This window comes from Elgaria multicarinata, chromosome 11 (genome assembly GCF_023053635.1).
Source record: "Elgaria multicarinata webbii isolate HBS135686 ecotype San Diego chromosome 11, rElgMul1.1.pri, whole genome shotgun sequence".
Classification (NCBI taxonomy): Eukaryota; Metazoa; Chordata; class Lepidosauria; order Squamata; family Anguidae; genus Elgaria; species Elgaria multicarinata.
The window spans coordinates 48,146,541-48,162,897 of record NC_086181.1 but is presented as its reverse complement, the minus strand read 5'-3'; the positions used below and the strand labels follow the sequence as shown (position 1 = coordinate 48,162,897).

General features: G+C 66.1%; 2 protein-coding genes across 11 annotated transcripts in view; one reads left to right on the top strand and one right to left on the bottom strand.

Annotated features, from left to right (window-relative positions):
- Positions 1 to 16,357, top strand: part of MINK1 (misshapen like kinase 1) — a 42,703-nt gene that overhangs the window by 13,556 nt on the left and 12,790 nt on the right. For 5 of the 10 annotated variants that reach the window (XM_063138073.1, XM_063138072.1, XM_063138079.1 and 2 more), the window contains exons 2-16: positions 3,271 to 3,336; positions 9,807 to 9,863; positions 10,184 to 10,309; positions 10,548 to 10,658; positions 10,798 to 10,888; positions 11,207 to 11,337; positions 12,045 to 12,099; positions 12,253 to 12,331; positions 12,877 to 13,052; positions 13,157 to 13,226; positions 13,525 to 13,735; positions 14,482 to 14,598; positions 15,193 to 15,279; positions 15,428 to 15,649; positions 15,796 to 16,014. In XM_063138073.1, coding sequence (XP_062994143.1) covers positions 3,271 to 3,336; positions 9,807 to 9,863; positions 10,184 to 10,309; positions 10,548 to 10,658; positions 10,798 to 10,888; positions 11,207 to 11,337; positions 12,045 to 12,099; positions 12,253 to 12,331; positions 12,877 to 13,052; positions 13,157 to 13,226; positions 13,525 to 13,735; positions 14,482 to 14,598; positions 15,193 to 15,279; positions 15,428 to 15,649; positions 15,796 to 16,014 — 1,818 coding nt within the window. The remainder of the gene's footprint in view (positions 1 to 3,270; positions 3,337 to 9,806; positions 9,864 to 10,183; positions 10,310 to 10,547; positions 10,659 to 10,797; positions 10,889 to 11,206; positions 11,338 to 12,044; positions 12,100 to 12,252; positions 12,332 to 12,876; positions 13,053 to 13,156; positions 13,227 to 13,524; positions 13,736 to 14,481; positions 14,599 to 15,192; positions 15,280 to 15,427; positions 15,650 to 15,795; positions 16,015 to 16,357) is intronic. The other 5 variants (XM_063138081.1, XM_063138080.1, XM_063138082.1 and 2 more) reach the window with 1 other exon arrangement.
- The window catches only part of LOC134406585 (uncharacterized protein C17orf114-like), a 70,197-nt gene that overhangs the window by 42,826 nt on the left and 11,014 nt on the right, over positions 1 to 16,357 (bottom strand). The gene's annotated exons all lie outside the window — the stretch shown is intronic.

The window sequence follows — 16,357 nt, the reverse complement described above, 5'->3', positions numbered from 1 at the left end:
CAGGGGAGGGCCCCCGAGGCTGCCCCCCCCACCAAGACCCAGGGCTGAAAAACACTCGCTTTTCCCAGCACCGACAATGTGGCTGAAAGCGCTTCCTCTTTCTGGGGGGTGGAGGAAGGGGGCCTAGCGACCCCTTTTCGGTTGCAGGGGGGGCATGAGAGGAGGACAAGGCCTGGCTCTGCATGAACCCGGCAGGGGCGTCTCCCTCCTTCACCCCCTTGGAGCGTTTTTTGGAGCCCGCTGGGGCTGGCGAGGGGTGTGTGTGCCATTGGTCCCCTGGTCCTTTTCCAGTGCCCTCCCCACTCCCATCCCAGGGGGTCCCCACAGGCAACAACAGCATGTTGTCCACAGCGTCTCTGTCACGCTCTGTATATTGAACACGGCAGCGAGAACGAGTGTTTCTTTCAGCCCGTTAAGAGAACGTTGCAAGTGCTTTGCATCCCAGTTTTGTGACCGATGGGGGTGGGCTGCCACGAGTGGGGCGCTTGTGGGGTGTGTTCGTGGCAGGAGCGAGGTCCCAGGTGGGGGTGGGCAGGTTTGGAGCGCCGTCTGGTAGCCGTTGTTCTGCAGCAGCAGCTCTTGCGTTCGCGGAAGGGAAAGGGGGCGTTTTTATGTTGTTTTTCTGTCTGGGCAAAGATGCCGCCTCGCTTGATACAGCCCCCCCCCCCCCCCCGTCGCCCGGGTACCTCTCATTTGTTGAGCCGGGGGTGGGCAGGTGGGAGGTGGGCTAGACGCATCGCCTGTGGTGGATGTGAGGGGAGGTCATCCCACATGGGTCGGGAATTGGACTAAGCCCTACATGCGTGGCAGCCGGCCGTGTCCGCCACCCGCGTGGTTCTGCCGGTGCCCTTTCAGGATTCACTGCTGTGAAGGGGAGATTTCGGGTGGGCGGAGGGCTGCCCCACATGGAGGAAAGGAAAGGCCTCGTTCAGCACACGTTGGTTTAACCTCGTACTGTGGAAGGGTTCCTGCTGGGGTAGAAAACTTTGGCTTGGTGGCCCAGGAGGAGGTGGAGGGGGGGCCCTTCTCTTTCTCGAATCACACCATTTTCTGCAGCAGCCTCCTCTGTCCCTTTGCAACGTCATGTCCCGGGAACCCTTCCGGTTTGCGAAGAGCGCATGAGGCCGGCCTCTCCTGTCCTTCCTCAGGCGGCGCGGTGAGGAGGCACGGTGCCTCTCCCTGACGGGCAGGGACTCAGCCCCTCGCCCCCCCCCCCCCCGTGGCAGCGCCACATGGGCAGCTCTAATCCCCCTGAAGTCGGAAACAGACCCCTCCCTCCGCTGGCGGAAGCTCCCTTTGGAAGGCAGCCACAGGTGCCGGAGGGCCCTCCTGCAACCGGAGGAGGCTGCCGCTGGGGTGTCCCGTTGCAGATGGCAGCTGCTGGCTGGCCTGGCCCGCGTCCCAACCGGGGCTCCTCACTCCAGGGTCTCCTGTAGCCTTGCAGAAGCCCACGGACCTCTCTCTCTCTCTCTCTCTCTTTTGCGCCTGTGCGTGCATGCATACATGATAGTGGTAGTCCGGCTGTGGTGGGTGAACACAACCCTTCAGCTGCCTCCCTGCGGCACCCTCGGTTGCCCACGAGGCCTCCGACGGCCCCACTGTCCCTGCTTCCCCCGCCCCCTTCTCCGTCACGGCTTCTGTCTGTCGGCACTGCAGCGTGTCTCAAGGTGCTACAAGGAGATTCTTTCTGCTGAGTCAGAAGGGGGGGGCTCTCCGGGCCCAGGGCCAGCTGCCAGCTTCGGCTGTGCCTCTCTCTGGGTGCTTGGGCCAAGGTCTGCCTCGGATCCAGGGCAGATCCGGCTCTGGCCCACCGCGGCTGGAGCGGCAAAGCGCTCTCTCCTCCTCCTCCTCCTCGCGCCCTAATGAGAAACTATTAATACTGCCCTCAAGGGAGGCGGCCTGATGGTGGGACGTGGCGGCGGCGGCCGCTCCAGCACATTTTTACCCTAGATTAGAGGCAGAGCGCCGCAGCAGCTGCTGGGGGCAGGGCAGCCCCATGGGGGAGATGCCACCCGCAGGGCCAGTGGCTCCCGGCCGCGCGCACCAGGCAGAAGGCCGGCCTCCTCCGCAGAGGCGGCCTGCTTCTACATTGCGTGTCTGTGTCTCGTTCTTCCCTTGAGAAGGCTCGGCCTTCATGCGTGTTGTGAAAATATAATTCTAAATAAATCAGCAGAGGAGGGCTGTGCAGGTTTTGCCAAGCGCATTCAGCCTGGGGGTCTGTCCGCGTGGGCTCAGCTCAGGCTCCCAGGCAATTGTGCCCCCCCCACTGCAGCCATAGCCCCCGATCCCCTCTGAGCGCTGGGGCCCCTTCCAACTCCAGCTCCCCTGGCTTTGGCACGAGCCAGCTGGGATGCACGCAGGAGCCCCTGGGCCGTCAGCCCTCAGGGCAGACAGACAGACAGACAGACAGCCCCCCTTTCCCTTCATGGCACTGGACCCCCGGAAGCTCCGTGTGCCTAAGGGGCAGCCCCTGCCCAGCGCAGAGCAGCCATCGGACTCCGGGGCCCAAGCTGGGGCCTCTGAGCACACCGGCGCTCCCCTGTGGGCCTCCAGCGAGATGGGAGAGCTCTCAGTCTGCCAGTGGGGACTTGGACGCGCCACGCGAAGAAGGCCTTCCAGCTCCCCAGCTTGGCTCCTGCTTCCTCTGCTGACACCACTTTGCCCATCTGATATGCCGTGAATCCACACCCTTGGGTTTCAGAGCTCAGCCTCTGAGCATGTGCAGGCTGTCTTTCTGTCACTCCTGACCGCCTGCACTCACACGCGTGCATGTGTCGGGCAGACCCCTCACAGCAAGTGCAGTGAACGATGTGGAGACAGTCATCCTGACTTCTTTCAGGTTAGACGTTTTTGCTGCAGAATGAAGGCCTCCTTTCCCCAAGGCCTGGGAAGACCCTTCTTTCTCCGAAGGAGAGCCGGGGGGGGGGGGGAGGGAGGTCACTCTGCAGCTGCTGCCTAGCGTAGGGTGTCCCGATATGGCCAGCGCCTGGGATCGTGGGTGCTGTCGGGCACAGCATCAGCAGGGCCTCATGGGATTCCCCGATGGGCCCTGTCCCTTTTGGCTGAGTGCAGGCAGGAGTCACGCCTCCTCCACCACACCTACGGCAGGCCGCCTCCCATCTGTGGGAGCTGGGGGTGGGGCTAGGGAGTGCCACGGACAGAGGCTGCTCCCTGACCAGTTCATTTTCATGAGCAGCCACAGAAGCTGGACAGGTTTTTAGCCTCAGGGCTCGTCTTAAACCCCCCCCCCCACTTCTCTCTTTTCTGCAGGATCCCGCTGGCATTTTTGAACTGGTGGAGGTGGTCGGCAATGGGACCTACGGCCAAGTGTACAAGGTGAGTGAATGAGGGGGGGGCTTCCTCTGGGCCCGGGGGCGGCTTCACCCCCCATCCCTCCCTCCCCGGCAAGCGAGACTCATAGCGGGAGCTGGAATTTTGATCCCGTGGCCAGTAAACAGCCTGTGGCTTCTGGACGGTCACCCTCGAAGGCGTCTGACGGAGAGCCCAACCTTTCCCCAGGGCCTTCCAATACAACTAGCTAAAGTACCGTGATAGGAAAGCGCAGCAGCCTCACGGCCCCAGGCGGTCCCAGAGCAAGGAAAGGGAGGGAAGAGCGGCAGGTGGGCCGCCCTGGCGGGGGCTCCCATTCCCCTCCGGGGGTGGGGTGGGGTGGGGTGGGGTGGGGATCCCCCGCGATTGTAGAGTTTGGTGCCGCAAGAGGTGGCAGCCACAGAGCGGGCAGGTGCGTGGTGGCGGCGGCAGAGCCCTCTGCCTAGAGCAGCCTTTCCCAACCTGGAGCCCTCCGGACCTGTTAGACTACAACTCCCGTCGTGGAAGCGGGTGGCTGGACTAGCGGGACCTTTTGCCCGATGCCGCCTCAGGAGGGCTCTTCCGATGTTGTTGGCCCGAGTGGAGAAGAATTCGGCCCTTGGCAGAAGCATCTGGTAACAGCCGGCACCTCCACGCCGGGAGACCCTGCCTTTGGGTCCTTCTCCCAGGGGAGCCCTTTTGGGAGAGCGCTGCTGCGCCAGCGGTGCCAGACGAGCCCTGCAGCTCTTCTTCTGGGATCTGGCACAGCCTCTCCCAGCGGTGTTGGGGAGCAGGGCCTGGGTCGTGTGGCCCCTCTTCTCGGCCCCCGGAGGCCGCTACCTCCCCCTTGCCCAGCCCTCAGCCAAGAGAGGAGGGACCCCGCACGGTTCTCATGGCCCAGTCAGGCCCGTGGCCTGCCGGCCTAGTGGCTCCTCTTGCCCTCCTGCCCACTGCTCCCCTTTCCGGCTCCACCACCCCCGCCGTGGGCCCTCTGCTTCCTTGCCTCTTGCCCTGCCTGGGGGCCGCTCCGCCCTGCCTCTTGCTTGAGAGGCTCAGCAACGCCACTGGGCACCGCAGCCCCCACCCCACCCCACAGCCCATCTTGGGGGGGACCCCAGGCCCGAGTCCCCTAGAGCAGCCGACGGATCAGGCCGTGTTCCAGCCACCCAGAAGCCTCCTAAACACTCCTGTCTGGCACATAAATCTTGCAAGCGAACCCACATTTGTATATTTTACATATTGAGTTGCTGCTCTAAGGAGCCTCCAGGAGGCTTCCGCGCCCCATCCCTGCGCAGGCCGGCTTAGCACGCACTGTGGTCATGAGGGCTAGAAGCTTTCTTGTTTTGAAGTGGGGGGTAGGGAAAGAGCTGCAGCAGCCCGGGATCTCCGGAGCCCTGCAGCGGGTCTTGGGGGCTGTTTCCCTTGCCTGGTTGGTGATGGCCCCTGCCTGCCAGGTGCCTCCTCCTGTTCCTCTTCCCCGCTCACACGCACCCTGCTTCAACGTGGAGAGCTCTTGTCTTGGAGGGAGGGCAGCAGTGGGAGCGTTCGGCCCCCGGCCCCCTCCTGCCGGAAACAGCAGAGAGGTGGTCGGCCATCGCGGCTAGCATCTGCCCACGGAATCTCTTCCCCCCCCCCATCATCTCCAGGCAGACGGGTCCTTTCTCCCCCTCCCTGGCACTCCAGGCCTGAGTGGGCCTCAACCCGAGAGCAGGGGCAAACGGGGGGGGGGGGCGAGCTCAGCCCTGGCTCCTGTGCTCAGGGCCCAAGCCCTGGGAGGAGTGCTTTTTGGCATGTGTAGAGTGCAAGGCCACACGGGAAGGGGCCAAGAGGCCTGGTTCCTGGGCACCCTCCCACCCCACCCTCACCCCCACCAGCCCCTCTCTGAGCAAAGCAGCCGGCGCTCACCAGCAGCAGCAGCAGCTGCTTCTCCGCGTGGGTTCCTATGGAAACTCCGGCGCTGCGCTCTTTCTCTCTGCACCCGTCCCCGTCCCTGGAATTCAGTCCTTTTTTGATATAAACACCCCCCCCCCAGCCCGCTGAATAAAAATAACTTGAGCCAGGGAGGGGGGAGGGGGGAGGGAGGAAGATCAAACTGCTGCACGCTCGACCCCCCCCCCGCCACACAGGCACACACCCCAGCACCAGAAGCTCTTGTTAAGACGGAGGGAGGGAGGGAGGGGGGCGTGCAAGACGTGGGGGAGCTCTCTCTCTCTCTCCCCCCCCCCCCCTTCACCACCTTGACAGGCCTTTCCCTTTGAACAAGGCGCTTGGCAGCCGAGAAATGTGTCTCGCTGTGATCTGGGTGCGGATCTTCCGTCGGCAAACACGTTCCCCGGGGGGGGCGAGGGGGTGTCTTCAGACTGACTGTCTGGAGGTGAGCCGGCCCAGAGTGCCTGGCAGAGGTCTCCCCCCTCCCTCCCCCGTGGAGAGATGGGCCACGGGTGTGTGTGTGTGTCACCTTTTCTTCCGTGCGAGAGGATGGCAAAAGACACCTGAGACCTCTTCTCTCCGCTGCCCCCTCCCTCCCCTCCCCTCCCCTGAGTCGGGAGAGGAAGGGGGTCTGATGCCTCCCCAAAGGAGCCCCCTGCGTCGGTTCCTTTGCTCGCTTTCCTCACTGACCCGCTCTTACAGTCGTGCCATTGCCCATGCTGGCTGGGGAGAATGGGAGTTGTAGTCCAGCACATCTGAAGGGCACTGGGTTGGGGAAGGGCTGCTGCTGCTGCTCCTTCCCCATGTTTTGGGCCCCCTCCGCTCCCGGCACAAAGGGGCACAAGGTCATAAATGGGCGGTGGGGGGGAGGGGCAGTAGTGGGGGGGAGGGGCACCGCTCTGCCCGTTTGCCCCCCCCCCCCCGCTCCCTCTGCCCTCTGGCTTTGGGACATGGGTGGGCAGGGCAGAAGCACAAGAACGGCAGGCCACGGGCCTTCCCCAAGTGAGCCACGGTTGCAGCCACCGGCCGCCTCAGTGCGTGAGCTGCGCCCCTTTTGCGGGAATTGGGAGGGGGGGGATACGAATAAGCCAGCAGGGGCTGCCTTGAAATCCCTTCCTCCTTCCTCCTCTACACACACACACACGACCCCGCCAGCTTCCATGCCCAGGAGGTGCGGAGCAGAGAGAGAGAGAGAGGAGAGAAGCTGTACCAGATCGTTCTGTTCACACAGCAGTGGAGGGGAGGGGAGGGGGGGTTTCAGCGCAAGTACCACTTGAAAGGCAGAGGGAGGCGGTTGCCAGGCGACAGCTGCCCACGCCAGGCTGCGCGACATCAGAGACAATGCCAGCGCATGGCTGAGGGCAAAGTGGCGGGTGGGGGAAGGCTCTGCAGAAATGCCTTGCGGCTCTCTGTCCGTCTCCCCCCTTCCCCCAGGGAGGATGGGCGCCCCAGAGGGGGGCTGGATACTCCCCTGCAGGGGCTGGCGGCGGGAGGGGGCCTCCGTGCATGCCTGTGGGGAGGGGAAAGGTCCCGGGAGGGCCAGGGGGCTGAAGGGGAGGGCCCCATGCAATAAGGCTTCAGCACCTGTGAAGGGGAGGCGGGGGGCCAGGCCCACCCAGGTGATCCTGCCGCCTGGCCTCCTGCTCACTGGACCCTTAGCCTTGATCTGGGCTGGCCAGCTCGCCTCTGCCAGTGCTGTGGCTCTCTTTTGCCCCCCACGACAGCCTCTGGCGCTTGGGGGACATGGGGTTCAGCGCTGCCTCTTCCACGCGCCCGTCGCTTGCTGTCTTGCGCTCTCCAGAGGGCGGAGGCCAGTGAGTGCAGGCAGCTAGGCAGCGGAGGCCCCTGAACCCTGCCCTGCCGCCCCCTGGAGCCGCCCCGCTCCTGCGCTCAGGGGAGACCCCCGCCCCCTCTCTTCCGCTCTCTGTGTCCCCTGGAAAAGCGGCAGCCCCTGCCTCGGGAGGGGAGGAAAAGCTGAGCCTGAGGGCAGAGGAATGGGCGGCTGCGGCTCCATGAAGCCTTAGGCAGGGTACAGGGTTCCCCCCCCCCAAAGCACATGTTTTGCCCTCACCCGTAGAGACAGGATGGTGTAGTGGTTAGAGATTGGACTAGGGTCAGGGGGGCTTGAGTTCAGATCCCCCACTCAGCCTCAAAGCCCCCAGGGCCACTCACTGCCTTTCAGCCTGGTCGGCCCGTGAGGATACAAGTTGGGTGGGGGAGAATGAGAGAACCGGGCAGGGTCTCTCGAGCTCCTTGGAGGAAAAGTGGGCTCTCAGTGCCGCAGATAAATCCTCGGTGACGGACCCAGATTTGACAGGGCGCTTCTAGTACTGTTGCATTTTTATCCCGCCTTTCTTCCTGCCTCTCTCAAGGAGGCTCACATAGTCGTCGTCCTCCTCCTCTCCATATTATCCCCACAACCACCCTGTGAGGTAGGTTAGGCTGAGAGCGAGCGAGGGGGCCAAGACGCCCCAGTGAGCTTCACGGCTGAGTTGGGACTAGAACCTGGATCTCCCGGGTCCCAGTCTAGCACTGGCTCTCTCTGGCTTTGTGGAGGAGGGGGCCCAGCCCAGGCCCTCGCTTGACCCCCCCTTGATCATCTAGCACCCTCTCCCCACCATGGTCAGGTGAGCAGGGTCTGCCTGCCACACTTGGGTTGCGGTCGTGGGGAGCAGGGGGCTGTGATCCATGGCTGTCTCTCTGGAAGGCAGGCAGGCCCCAGCTGGCTTCCCTGGGCTGGGGCTGGGGTCTCGGGTCCTTCCCGCGTCCTGATCAGTGCCCTCCTGAAGCCCCCCCCCCCCCCCCGGGCTCCTGGCTGCGCTCTCATGTAGCTTAGCCAAGGGCAGGCAAGCGGGGACCCCGGGCGGGGGGGGCTTGGAGGTCCTGGGAAGTACAGGAGGGAGGCAGAGGCGGCAGGGGAGGGAGGGAGCACTCCCCAGGGCAAGGGCAAGCGCTGGCCGGCTCCAGGGGAAGCCCTGGCAAAGCAGCCCAGAGGTGGATCCCGGGCAGCAGGGCGGGAGCAGGAGCCAGAGGCCGCTCGGCTGTGGCTTGGGCCGGCCTTGGGCTCCCTCTGCTGGCCGCTTGCGCACTCAGGGCCATCCACGCAGACGCCGCCGTGCGCAGCTGCATAGGCCAGACCAAGCAGGTCTCTGCCCGCTAGGAGCTTATTAGGGCCTACATCAGAAAGTGGGGGAGAGAGCAGGGAGGGAGGGAGGGAGGGAGGGAGGGACGGAGGCCATCAGGAGAGCCCTGAGGCTGGGTCAGGCCGAGGGCCCCTCCAGTCCAACACTCTGTTCACACGGTGGCCGGCCAGCTGCCCACCAGGCTCCCAGTGCAACGCCACCCTCCCACCCATGTTCCCCAGCAACTGATGCACTGCCACGGCTTGTGGCAGTGAGTTCCCTAGTTGAACTCTGCGCTGTGTGAAGGAGCCCTTCCTTTTCTCTGCCCTTAATCTCCCACCAATCATCTTCGTAGGATAAGGACCCCACTGGGTTCTACTATTATGGGATGGGGGGAAATGCCTCCCTGTCCGCATTTTCCACACCGGGCATCATGTTGTCCACCTGTAGCAGGTGTCCCCTCAGCCTCCTTTCTTCCAAGCTGAGCAACCCCAGGTGTCATAACCGTCCCTCACAGGGGAGATGCTCCAGTCCCCTTGGTCATTCTAGTTGCCGCTTTCTGCCCTTTTTCCAGCTCTTCAGTGTCTTGCTTAGGTGTGGTGAGCCAGAACTGGGCCCAGTATTCCAAGTGTGGGACAGGGCGGAATGACGTGTCATCGATGCAAGCGCAGGCGATGTAGAGCCCGCCTGTCTTGAGGCCTGTGAGCAGAAGGGGGGGGGCTCTGGCCCCCAGGCCCTCTGTGAGGGCTTCGCACAGGTAGCTGGTTGACTGCCATGTGAACAGAATGCAGGACAAGGTGGGGCTTGGTTCAGGCCCCCAGGCCAGCCCTGTTGGCACTTGGCCTGCTGTTTGCCCCAGCACACGTTGGCACACGCCCCCTGCAGCTTGCCTGCTGCCAATAGGTCTGACCCCTCCCCCCTGCCAAGTCAGAAGCTGATGCCGTTAGCTCCAGCCACCCGGTGCCGCCTCTGGGGAGCCCCCAAGTTTGCCCCTCAGGCCCTGGTGAGAGAAATAGGCATCAGGAAGCAAGAGGTCCCGGGAGTGATGAGCTCCAGCCAGCCCGGGGGAGTGGAGTGCCCTGTCAAAGGACGGGGCCGGGATCTGGGGCGGGGCGCCTTGGAGAGCCGCCTCTCTGGCTTGCCGGAGGCGGCATTGTGTTGCTCAGCCCTCCGTGAGGCAAACTGAGCCAGTCAGCCACGCCGGCGGGATGCTGCACTGTGCGGGCGTCGCCACCGGTGGGTGTTTCCTGCCTCTCCTGTGGAACGAGGTTCAGCTGGGCCTCCTCTGAGTTCCACGGGAGGGGTCAGCAGGTGTGGCATGGGCCAGGCTGAGGGCTGGCAAAACTCCGCCCACAGTGCCACGGAGGCAGAGTGGCGTGAGAGGAGCAGCGGTGGCAGAAGGCTGCTGGCCTGGCTGACAGGGCTGCCTTTGCTTCCTCCTCCCAGGGCCGCCATGTCAAGACTGGGCAGTTGGCTGCCATCAAAGTCATGGACGTCACCGAGGTATGGAGCACGGCGATGCTTGGGGGTGCGGAGGGCTGGGGGGCTGGGAATCCCTGGCGAGGGGCAGGCTGGCAAGGCCCGGCCCTGGTGAGACGGCACCGAGGGCCTGAGAAGGTCCACGTGGCTGGAAGAGAAGGCAACCGCTGAGCCCTCGCTGGCATGCCTGGCTCCCAAACCAGGCTGCCCCTTCGGCCTCCCCTCCCACGTGCGCCCAGGCAGCCCCAGGGGAGCGAAGGGTCACTCATCCTTCAGAACGCGGGCGGGGGGGCGGGAGGGAGACCGAGGCCTCTTTGGGCTCCACTTCCGCTCCTCCTCAAAAGGACGAAGAGGAAGAGATCAAGCAAGAGATCAACATGCTGAAGAAGTACTCGCACCATCGCAACATTGCCACCTACTACGGGGCGTTCATTAAGAAGAGCCCCCCCGGCAACGACGATCAGCTCTGGGTGAGCCGCTCGAGGGAGGGGCGGGGAGGGGAGGGGGGCCGCCCCCCAGGCCAGGCCCCTTGGGAGACCCACGAGGCTGCAGTGCTGCTGCTGCTGCTGCCGCCGCCCAAGGGGGCCCAGCCCGGCCCGTGTGGGAGGGGTGTCCTCGGGCCGCTCGCCAAGGCGGGAGGAGCGGCTGCGGCAGGTACGGCCGGAGCGCCGCACCTCCCAACGTGGGCCTCTCCCTGCCTTTGCCCAGCTGGTGATGGAGTTCTGCGGTGCTGGCTCGGTGACGGACCTGGTGAAGAACACCAAGGGCAACGCGCTCAAGGAGGACTGCATTGCCTACATCTGCCGGGAGATCCTCAGGGTACGGGCAGAACTGGGGAGGAGGGCCGGCTAGGGGGTCACCGGGAGAGAGCTGGGAGAGCCTGCCCCACTCCCCCCGGGCTCCAGGGGCAGGGAGGCCTCTCCAGGCCGGGCCGTGACCCAGCCCTCTCCCCCACCAGGGCCTGGCCCATCTCCATGCCCACAAGGTCATCCACCGAGACATCAAGGGCCAGAACGTCCTTCTCACCGAGAACGCGGAGGTGAAGCTAGGTGCGTGAGGGCTGGCTCTCCTGGGTCCGCCCTGGGCGGAGGGATCCCCTGCCACGTTGCCACGGGAGCGCCTCTGGGGTGGGCTGAAGCAAGCCTCCGGTCTCTTCTGGGGGTGGGGGTGAAGGTTCTCCTCCCTCTCCGCCTGTTCCTCTGCCCCCGCCCCCCAGTCCTGCACACTGGCCAGTCTGCCCCGCCTTCCCCTCCTGCCCTCCTGGGCTGCTTCTGCCGGCTTCGGTGGGCTCCTTTGCGCCCCAGCCCTCGCTGGGGCCGCCAGAAAGGCCCCTGACTTCGTGCCCTGCCCTCTCCTGCCTCCCGCAGTCGATTTCGGGGTCAGCGCTCAGCTGGACCGCACGGTGGGGCGTCGCAACACCTTCATCGGCACCCCGTACTGGATGGCCCCGGAGGTGATCGCCTGTGACGAGAACCCCGATGCCACGTACGACTACAGGGTAGGTGTCTCTCCCAAGGCCAGCGGAGGGCGGAGGGCCCGGAGTGTTTGTTTATGTGTTTGTTTATTGACAATGTTTATATCGATTCCGGAGCGGCGAACGTAGGAATGAAACAGAAAAACAATTTAAATGGCAAATTAAAACTGTTCAGTTTAAAGCAAAGCACCAGTAAGATCGGTGTCTGATCGTTTGAGGGATGCTTCCTGGAAAAGGGTTGCTTTCAGGAGGAGGCGGTAGCAGCCGAATGTCGGCACCTGCCTGACCTCCAGGGGCAGAGAGTTCCGTAACAAAGGGGGCCACCACACTGAAGGCTCTTCTCCTGGTGGACTCCAATCAGACCCTAGGTCCATGCGGAACCGCCAGGAGCAGGCCCTCCAGCGACCTCAGTGATGGGGCAGGGGGGTTGGGGGGAAGATGCTCTCTCAGGTACCCCGGCCCCGAGTGGTTTAGGGCTTTGTGCGCTAGTTCAGGAAGCCGCCCCACATAGAGCGCATTGCAGTAATCTAGTCTTGAGGTTGCCCAGGCTGTTCCTTGAGAAGTGGAGGAAGAGAGGAAAGAGCCGGTCCTCCTCTGCAGGAGGGCGGGTGCTCTGGCGGAATATGGGCCAGCCCGGTGGAGGAGCCAGCGGTAGGTCGGGGAGCCTGTCAGTCATGGGAACAGGCGGGGCACTCCCTTGGCACCAACCTTTCTCCGGCTCCTCTCTGCAGAGCGATATCTGGTCGCTGGGGATCACCGCCATCGAGATGGCCGAGGGAGCGCCACGTGAGTGTCTGTGCGGCGGAGGGCGGGGGGGCGACCCAGGGCGAGAAGAAGCGGGGAATGGGGGGGGAGCCTGGGTGTGGTTGGGGCCCCGGTGGGCCGTGGCTGCTCTGCTTCTCATTCCCCCCTCTCTCTCTCCCCCTCGTCCCCCCGCAGCCCTGTGCGACATGCACCCCATGAGAGCTCTCTTCCTGATCCCCCGCAATCCACCACCCAAGTTGAAATCCAAGAAGTGGTACGTGTGCCGCTGGGCAAGGCCTGGACCTGGGCTCTGCCCCCCAGGAAGGAGGAGGAGAATTGGCTGGGCCAGAGTGGGAGGCGGAGAGGGAGCGCGGCCGGGGGGGGGGGGAGCCCCGCCTAGGCCCTCCAAGGCCGTTCCACCACAGCCCGTGTTCCTGAGCCCCGCACCCGCCTCAGGCCTGGAACGCTGCTCTTCAGGCCTCGCGTCCGCATGGGCGGAGAGTCCCTGCTAGGCTCTTCCATGGCCCCGTTCTCCCTAGAGAGCCGGGCCTCCGTCACCCTAACCTGAGCATTAACCCTATCCATGCTGGCCACTCAAAGTCTGACTCAGAACTAAAATGTCTCCGATTTTGGCCCGGGAGGGCGGCCTGTTTCTGTGACGGACCGGGCTTGTGAGAGGCGTGAAGAGGGGCTGCTTCGTGCTCCCCACGGGCTGGAGCGGCAGGGCTTTTCCCAGGGGGGGGGCTCCTTTTGGGCCCAGGGCCTCCCTCCGTCCCCGGCTGAGGGCCCTGTGCGGCCCCCTTTCCCTTCCCCCCACAGGTCCAAGAAGTTCATGGACTTCATCGACAACTGCCTGATCAAGGCCTACACCAGCCGCCCCCCCACGGAGCAGCTCCTCAAGTTCCCCTTCATCCGGGATCAGCCCACGGAGCGGCAGGTCCGCATCCAGCTGAAGGACCACATTGACCGCACCCGCAAGAAGAGGGGGGAGAAAGGTGCGTGGGCCCTGCGTGGGGGCCGGGCGGGCGGGCGGGGCTCCGCTCTCGCCTCCTCGCGGGGCGGGGCTGGCACCGGGCTGACTTTGTGTTGCTTCTGGCAGATGAGACGGAATACGAATACAGCGGCAGTGAGGAGGAAGACGATGGGCGGGGCGAGGAAGGGGAGCCCAGGTACCGGGCACAGGGTTGAAGCGAGGGGCCGCTCGCTCGCTCTCCGGCCCCGCCCCACGGCAACCCGCTGGCCCTCCGGGGTCCGTTGTTGGGGCCAGCAGTTGACACAAGGGAGCGGGGAGAATCCCGGCACCCTCCCTGGGGGCGGCCTTGGGCTAGTACTCTGCCGGCAGGCGGCCCGTGGGGAGCGCTCCGCCCCGGGCTGCGGGGGGAGGGAGCCCGGAGGCCCGTGCGTGCCCAGGGCCACGGGGCTCTTGGGCCGCCCACGGAGACCCTGCTCTTGGGCCCCTCCCCTCAGCTCCATCATGAACGTGCCGGGCGAGTCGACGCTGCGCCGGGAGTTCCTCCGCCTGCAGCAGGAGAACAAGAGCAACTCGGAGGCCCTGAAGCAGCAGCAGCAGCAGCTGGCGGCCCAGCACCGCGACTCCGAGGCCCACATCAAGCACCTCCTGCACCAGCGCCAGCGGCGCATCGAGGAGCAGAAGGAGGAGAGGCGGCGGGTGGAAGAGGTGAGCCGGGCGGCAGGGGCCAGAGGGCCTCTGGGGCGGGGGGCGCCCTCCCTGCGCCAGCCGCTTCCTCCTCCGGGCCCTGTGGGGCGGGGGCCAGAGGGCCTCTGGGGCGGCAGGGGCCCTCCCTGCGCCAGCCACTTCCTCCTCCGGGCCCTGTGGGGCGGGGGCCAGAGGGCCTCTGGGGCGGCAGGGGCCCTCCCTGCGCCAGCCACTTCCGCCTCCGGGCCCTGTGGGGCGGGGGCCAGAGGGCCTCTGGGGCGGCAGGGGCCCTCCCTGCGCCAGCCACTTCCTCCTCCGGGCCCTGTGGGGCGGGGGCCAGAGGGCCTCTGGGGCGGCAGGGGCCCTCCCTGCGCCAGCCACTTCCGCCTCCGGGCCCTGTGGGGCGGGGGCCAGAGGGCCTCTGGGGCGGCAGGGGCCCTCCCTGCGCCAGCCACTTCCTCCTCCGGGCCCTGTGGGGCGGGGGCCAGAGGGCCTCTGGGGCGGCAGGGGCCCTCCCTGCGCCAGCCACTTCCGCCTCCGGGCCCTGTGGGGCGGGGGCCAGAGGGCCTCTGGGGCGGGGGGAGCCCTGCCTGCGCCAGCCACTTCCGCCTCTGGGCCCTATGGGGCGGGGGGAGCCCTGCCTGCGCCAGCCGCTTCCGCCTCCGGGCCCTGAGAGGCGGGGGCCAGAGGGCCTCTGGGGCGGAGGGGGGTCGGGCATCCTGCCCCCGGCCTGCCCTGACCGCCCCCCTGGGTCTCCTCCCACGCAGCAGCAGCGCCGGGAGCGGGAGCAGCGGAAGCTGCAGGAGAAGGAGCAGCAGCGGCGCCTGGAGGACATGCAAGTGATGCGCCGGGAGGAGGAGCGCCGCCAGGCCGAGCGGGAGCAGGTGAGAGGCCGGCCGGCCGGCCGGCAGACACCCACACACACACACGCCCCCATCCCTGGCCGGCAGCTCCTTCCTTTCTCCTGTGAATCTGTGTCCCGGCCGGGCCGTTGGGTCGGCCTGTGCAGGCAGCAGCAGCCTTCAGGCCGGTTTGGCAGCGCTGGCTGAGTTCTTGGAAGCCAGAGCGGGGCGGCCTGTGCTCTGCAGGGCCCTTCGCCCCGAAAAGGCGCAAGGGGACTCTGGGGCCACGGGGGCCTCTTGCCAGGAGGAACAGGCCAGGGAGCGGGGGTCCTGTCCCTGCCACCCTGTCTGCCTTCTCTCCCTCCTTCCTTGCTGTGGCTGTGCCAGGGCAGGGGGCGGGCGGGCGGGTGCCCGTGTGCTGCTGTCCCGGTGAGGTGGTGGGAAGGCCCCTCCGCCCTGTCTGCCTCCCTCTCTGCTCTTTGGGTGGCAGTTCTGTCGGGTGTCGCTGCTCCTCCTTCACCTGCTGCCCCCTCTTCCTCCGCCTCCCCCCCTCTCTCCGCCTCCCCCCCTCCGCCTCCCCCCCCCCTCCGCCTCCCCCCCCCCTCCGCCTCCCCGCTCTGATCTTCTTCTCTCCAGGAATATATCAGGCACAAGTTAGAGGAGGAGCAGAGGCAGCTAGAGATCCTGCAGCAGCAGCTCCTCCAGGAGCAGGCCCTGCTCTTGGTAAAGGGAGCGCCGCTGGGGGGAGGCTCTGGCCGGGCGGGCTGGTGGGTGGGCGGGAAGGCTGAGGCCCGGTGGGGGCAGGCGCCAGACCATGGGGCGGGGAGGCCTTGCGGGCAGGAGGTCTAGCAGCCCCCCCTCCCCGTTTCAGGAGTACAAGCGCAAGCAGCTGGAGGAGCAGCGGCAGTCGGAGCGGCTCCAGCGGCAGCTCCAGCAAGAGCACGCCTACCTGAAGTCCCTCCAGCAGCAGCAGCAGCAGCAGCAGCAGCTTCAGAAGCAGCAGCAGCAGCAGCAGCAGGAGAAGCAGAAGCAGCCCTTGTACCACTACAACCGCAGCGCCAACCCCGCCGACAAGCCCACCTGGGCACGTGAGGTAGGCCTCGCCGCAGTGGGACGGGACGGGCTCCGGCCGGCTCTCTGGCGCAGGCGCACCCGGCTCCCTCCGGCGCGGAGCAGGGCCGTAGGGGATAAGGGGGGGCGGCCCGTGCTCAGGCCTCTGTGCCCCGTCTCCCTCGGCAGGTGGAAGAGCGGACGCGCATGAACAAGCAGAACTCGGCCTCCCCCGTGGCCAAGGCCAAGCTGGGGGCCCCCCCCTCGTCCTCCTCCTCCTCCTCCTCCTCCTCGGGGCCGGACTCCGCCCTCCAGCCCCGCTCGGAGTCGGTGTCGCTCAGCTCTTCCCCCGCCTCGCAGACCCCGCCCATGCAGCGCCCGGTGGAGCCCCAGGAGGGGCAGCACAAGGTGAGTGCCTCTGCCGCCCTTCCCGGGGGAGCTTCCCCGCCTGCCGGCCCGCCGGCCCACCCGCCCGCCCGCCCGCCCGCCGCCCGCTCACCCCACTCCTCCACCCCAGTCATCCCAACCGCTCATTGCCATCACTGCTGCCGCTGCCGCCACCGCTGCTTCTCCCATTGGTTGCCCCGGGGCCCCTTTCTCCCTGGAGTGTGTAGAGAGCTTGGCAGTGGGTCACCCTTGCCCAGCGGATAGGGGGCTGAGGACATGCAAAGGCTCCTACGGCACCAGGACTCCTGGGTTCTCCAGAAGCGGGCTGCTGGGATCTAGCAAGCAGCTGGATCTTCCCTGGAAG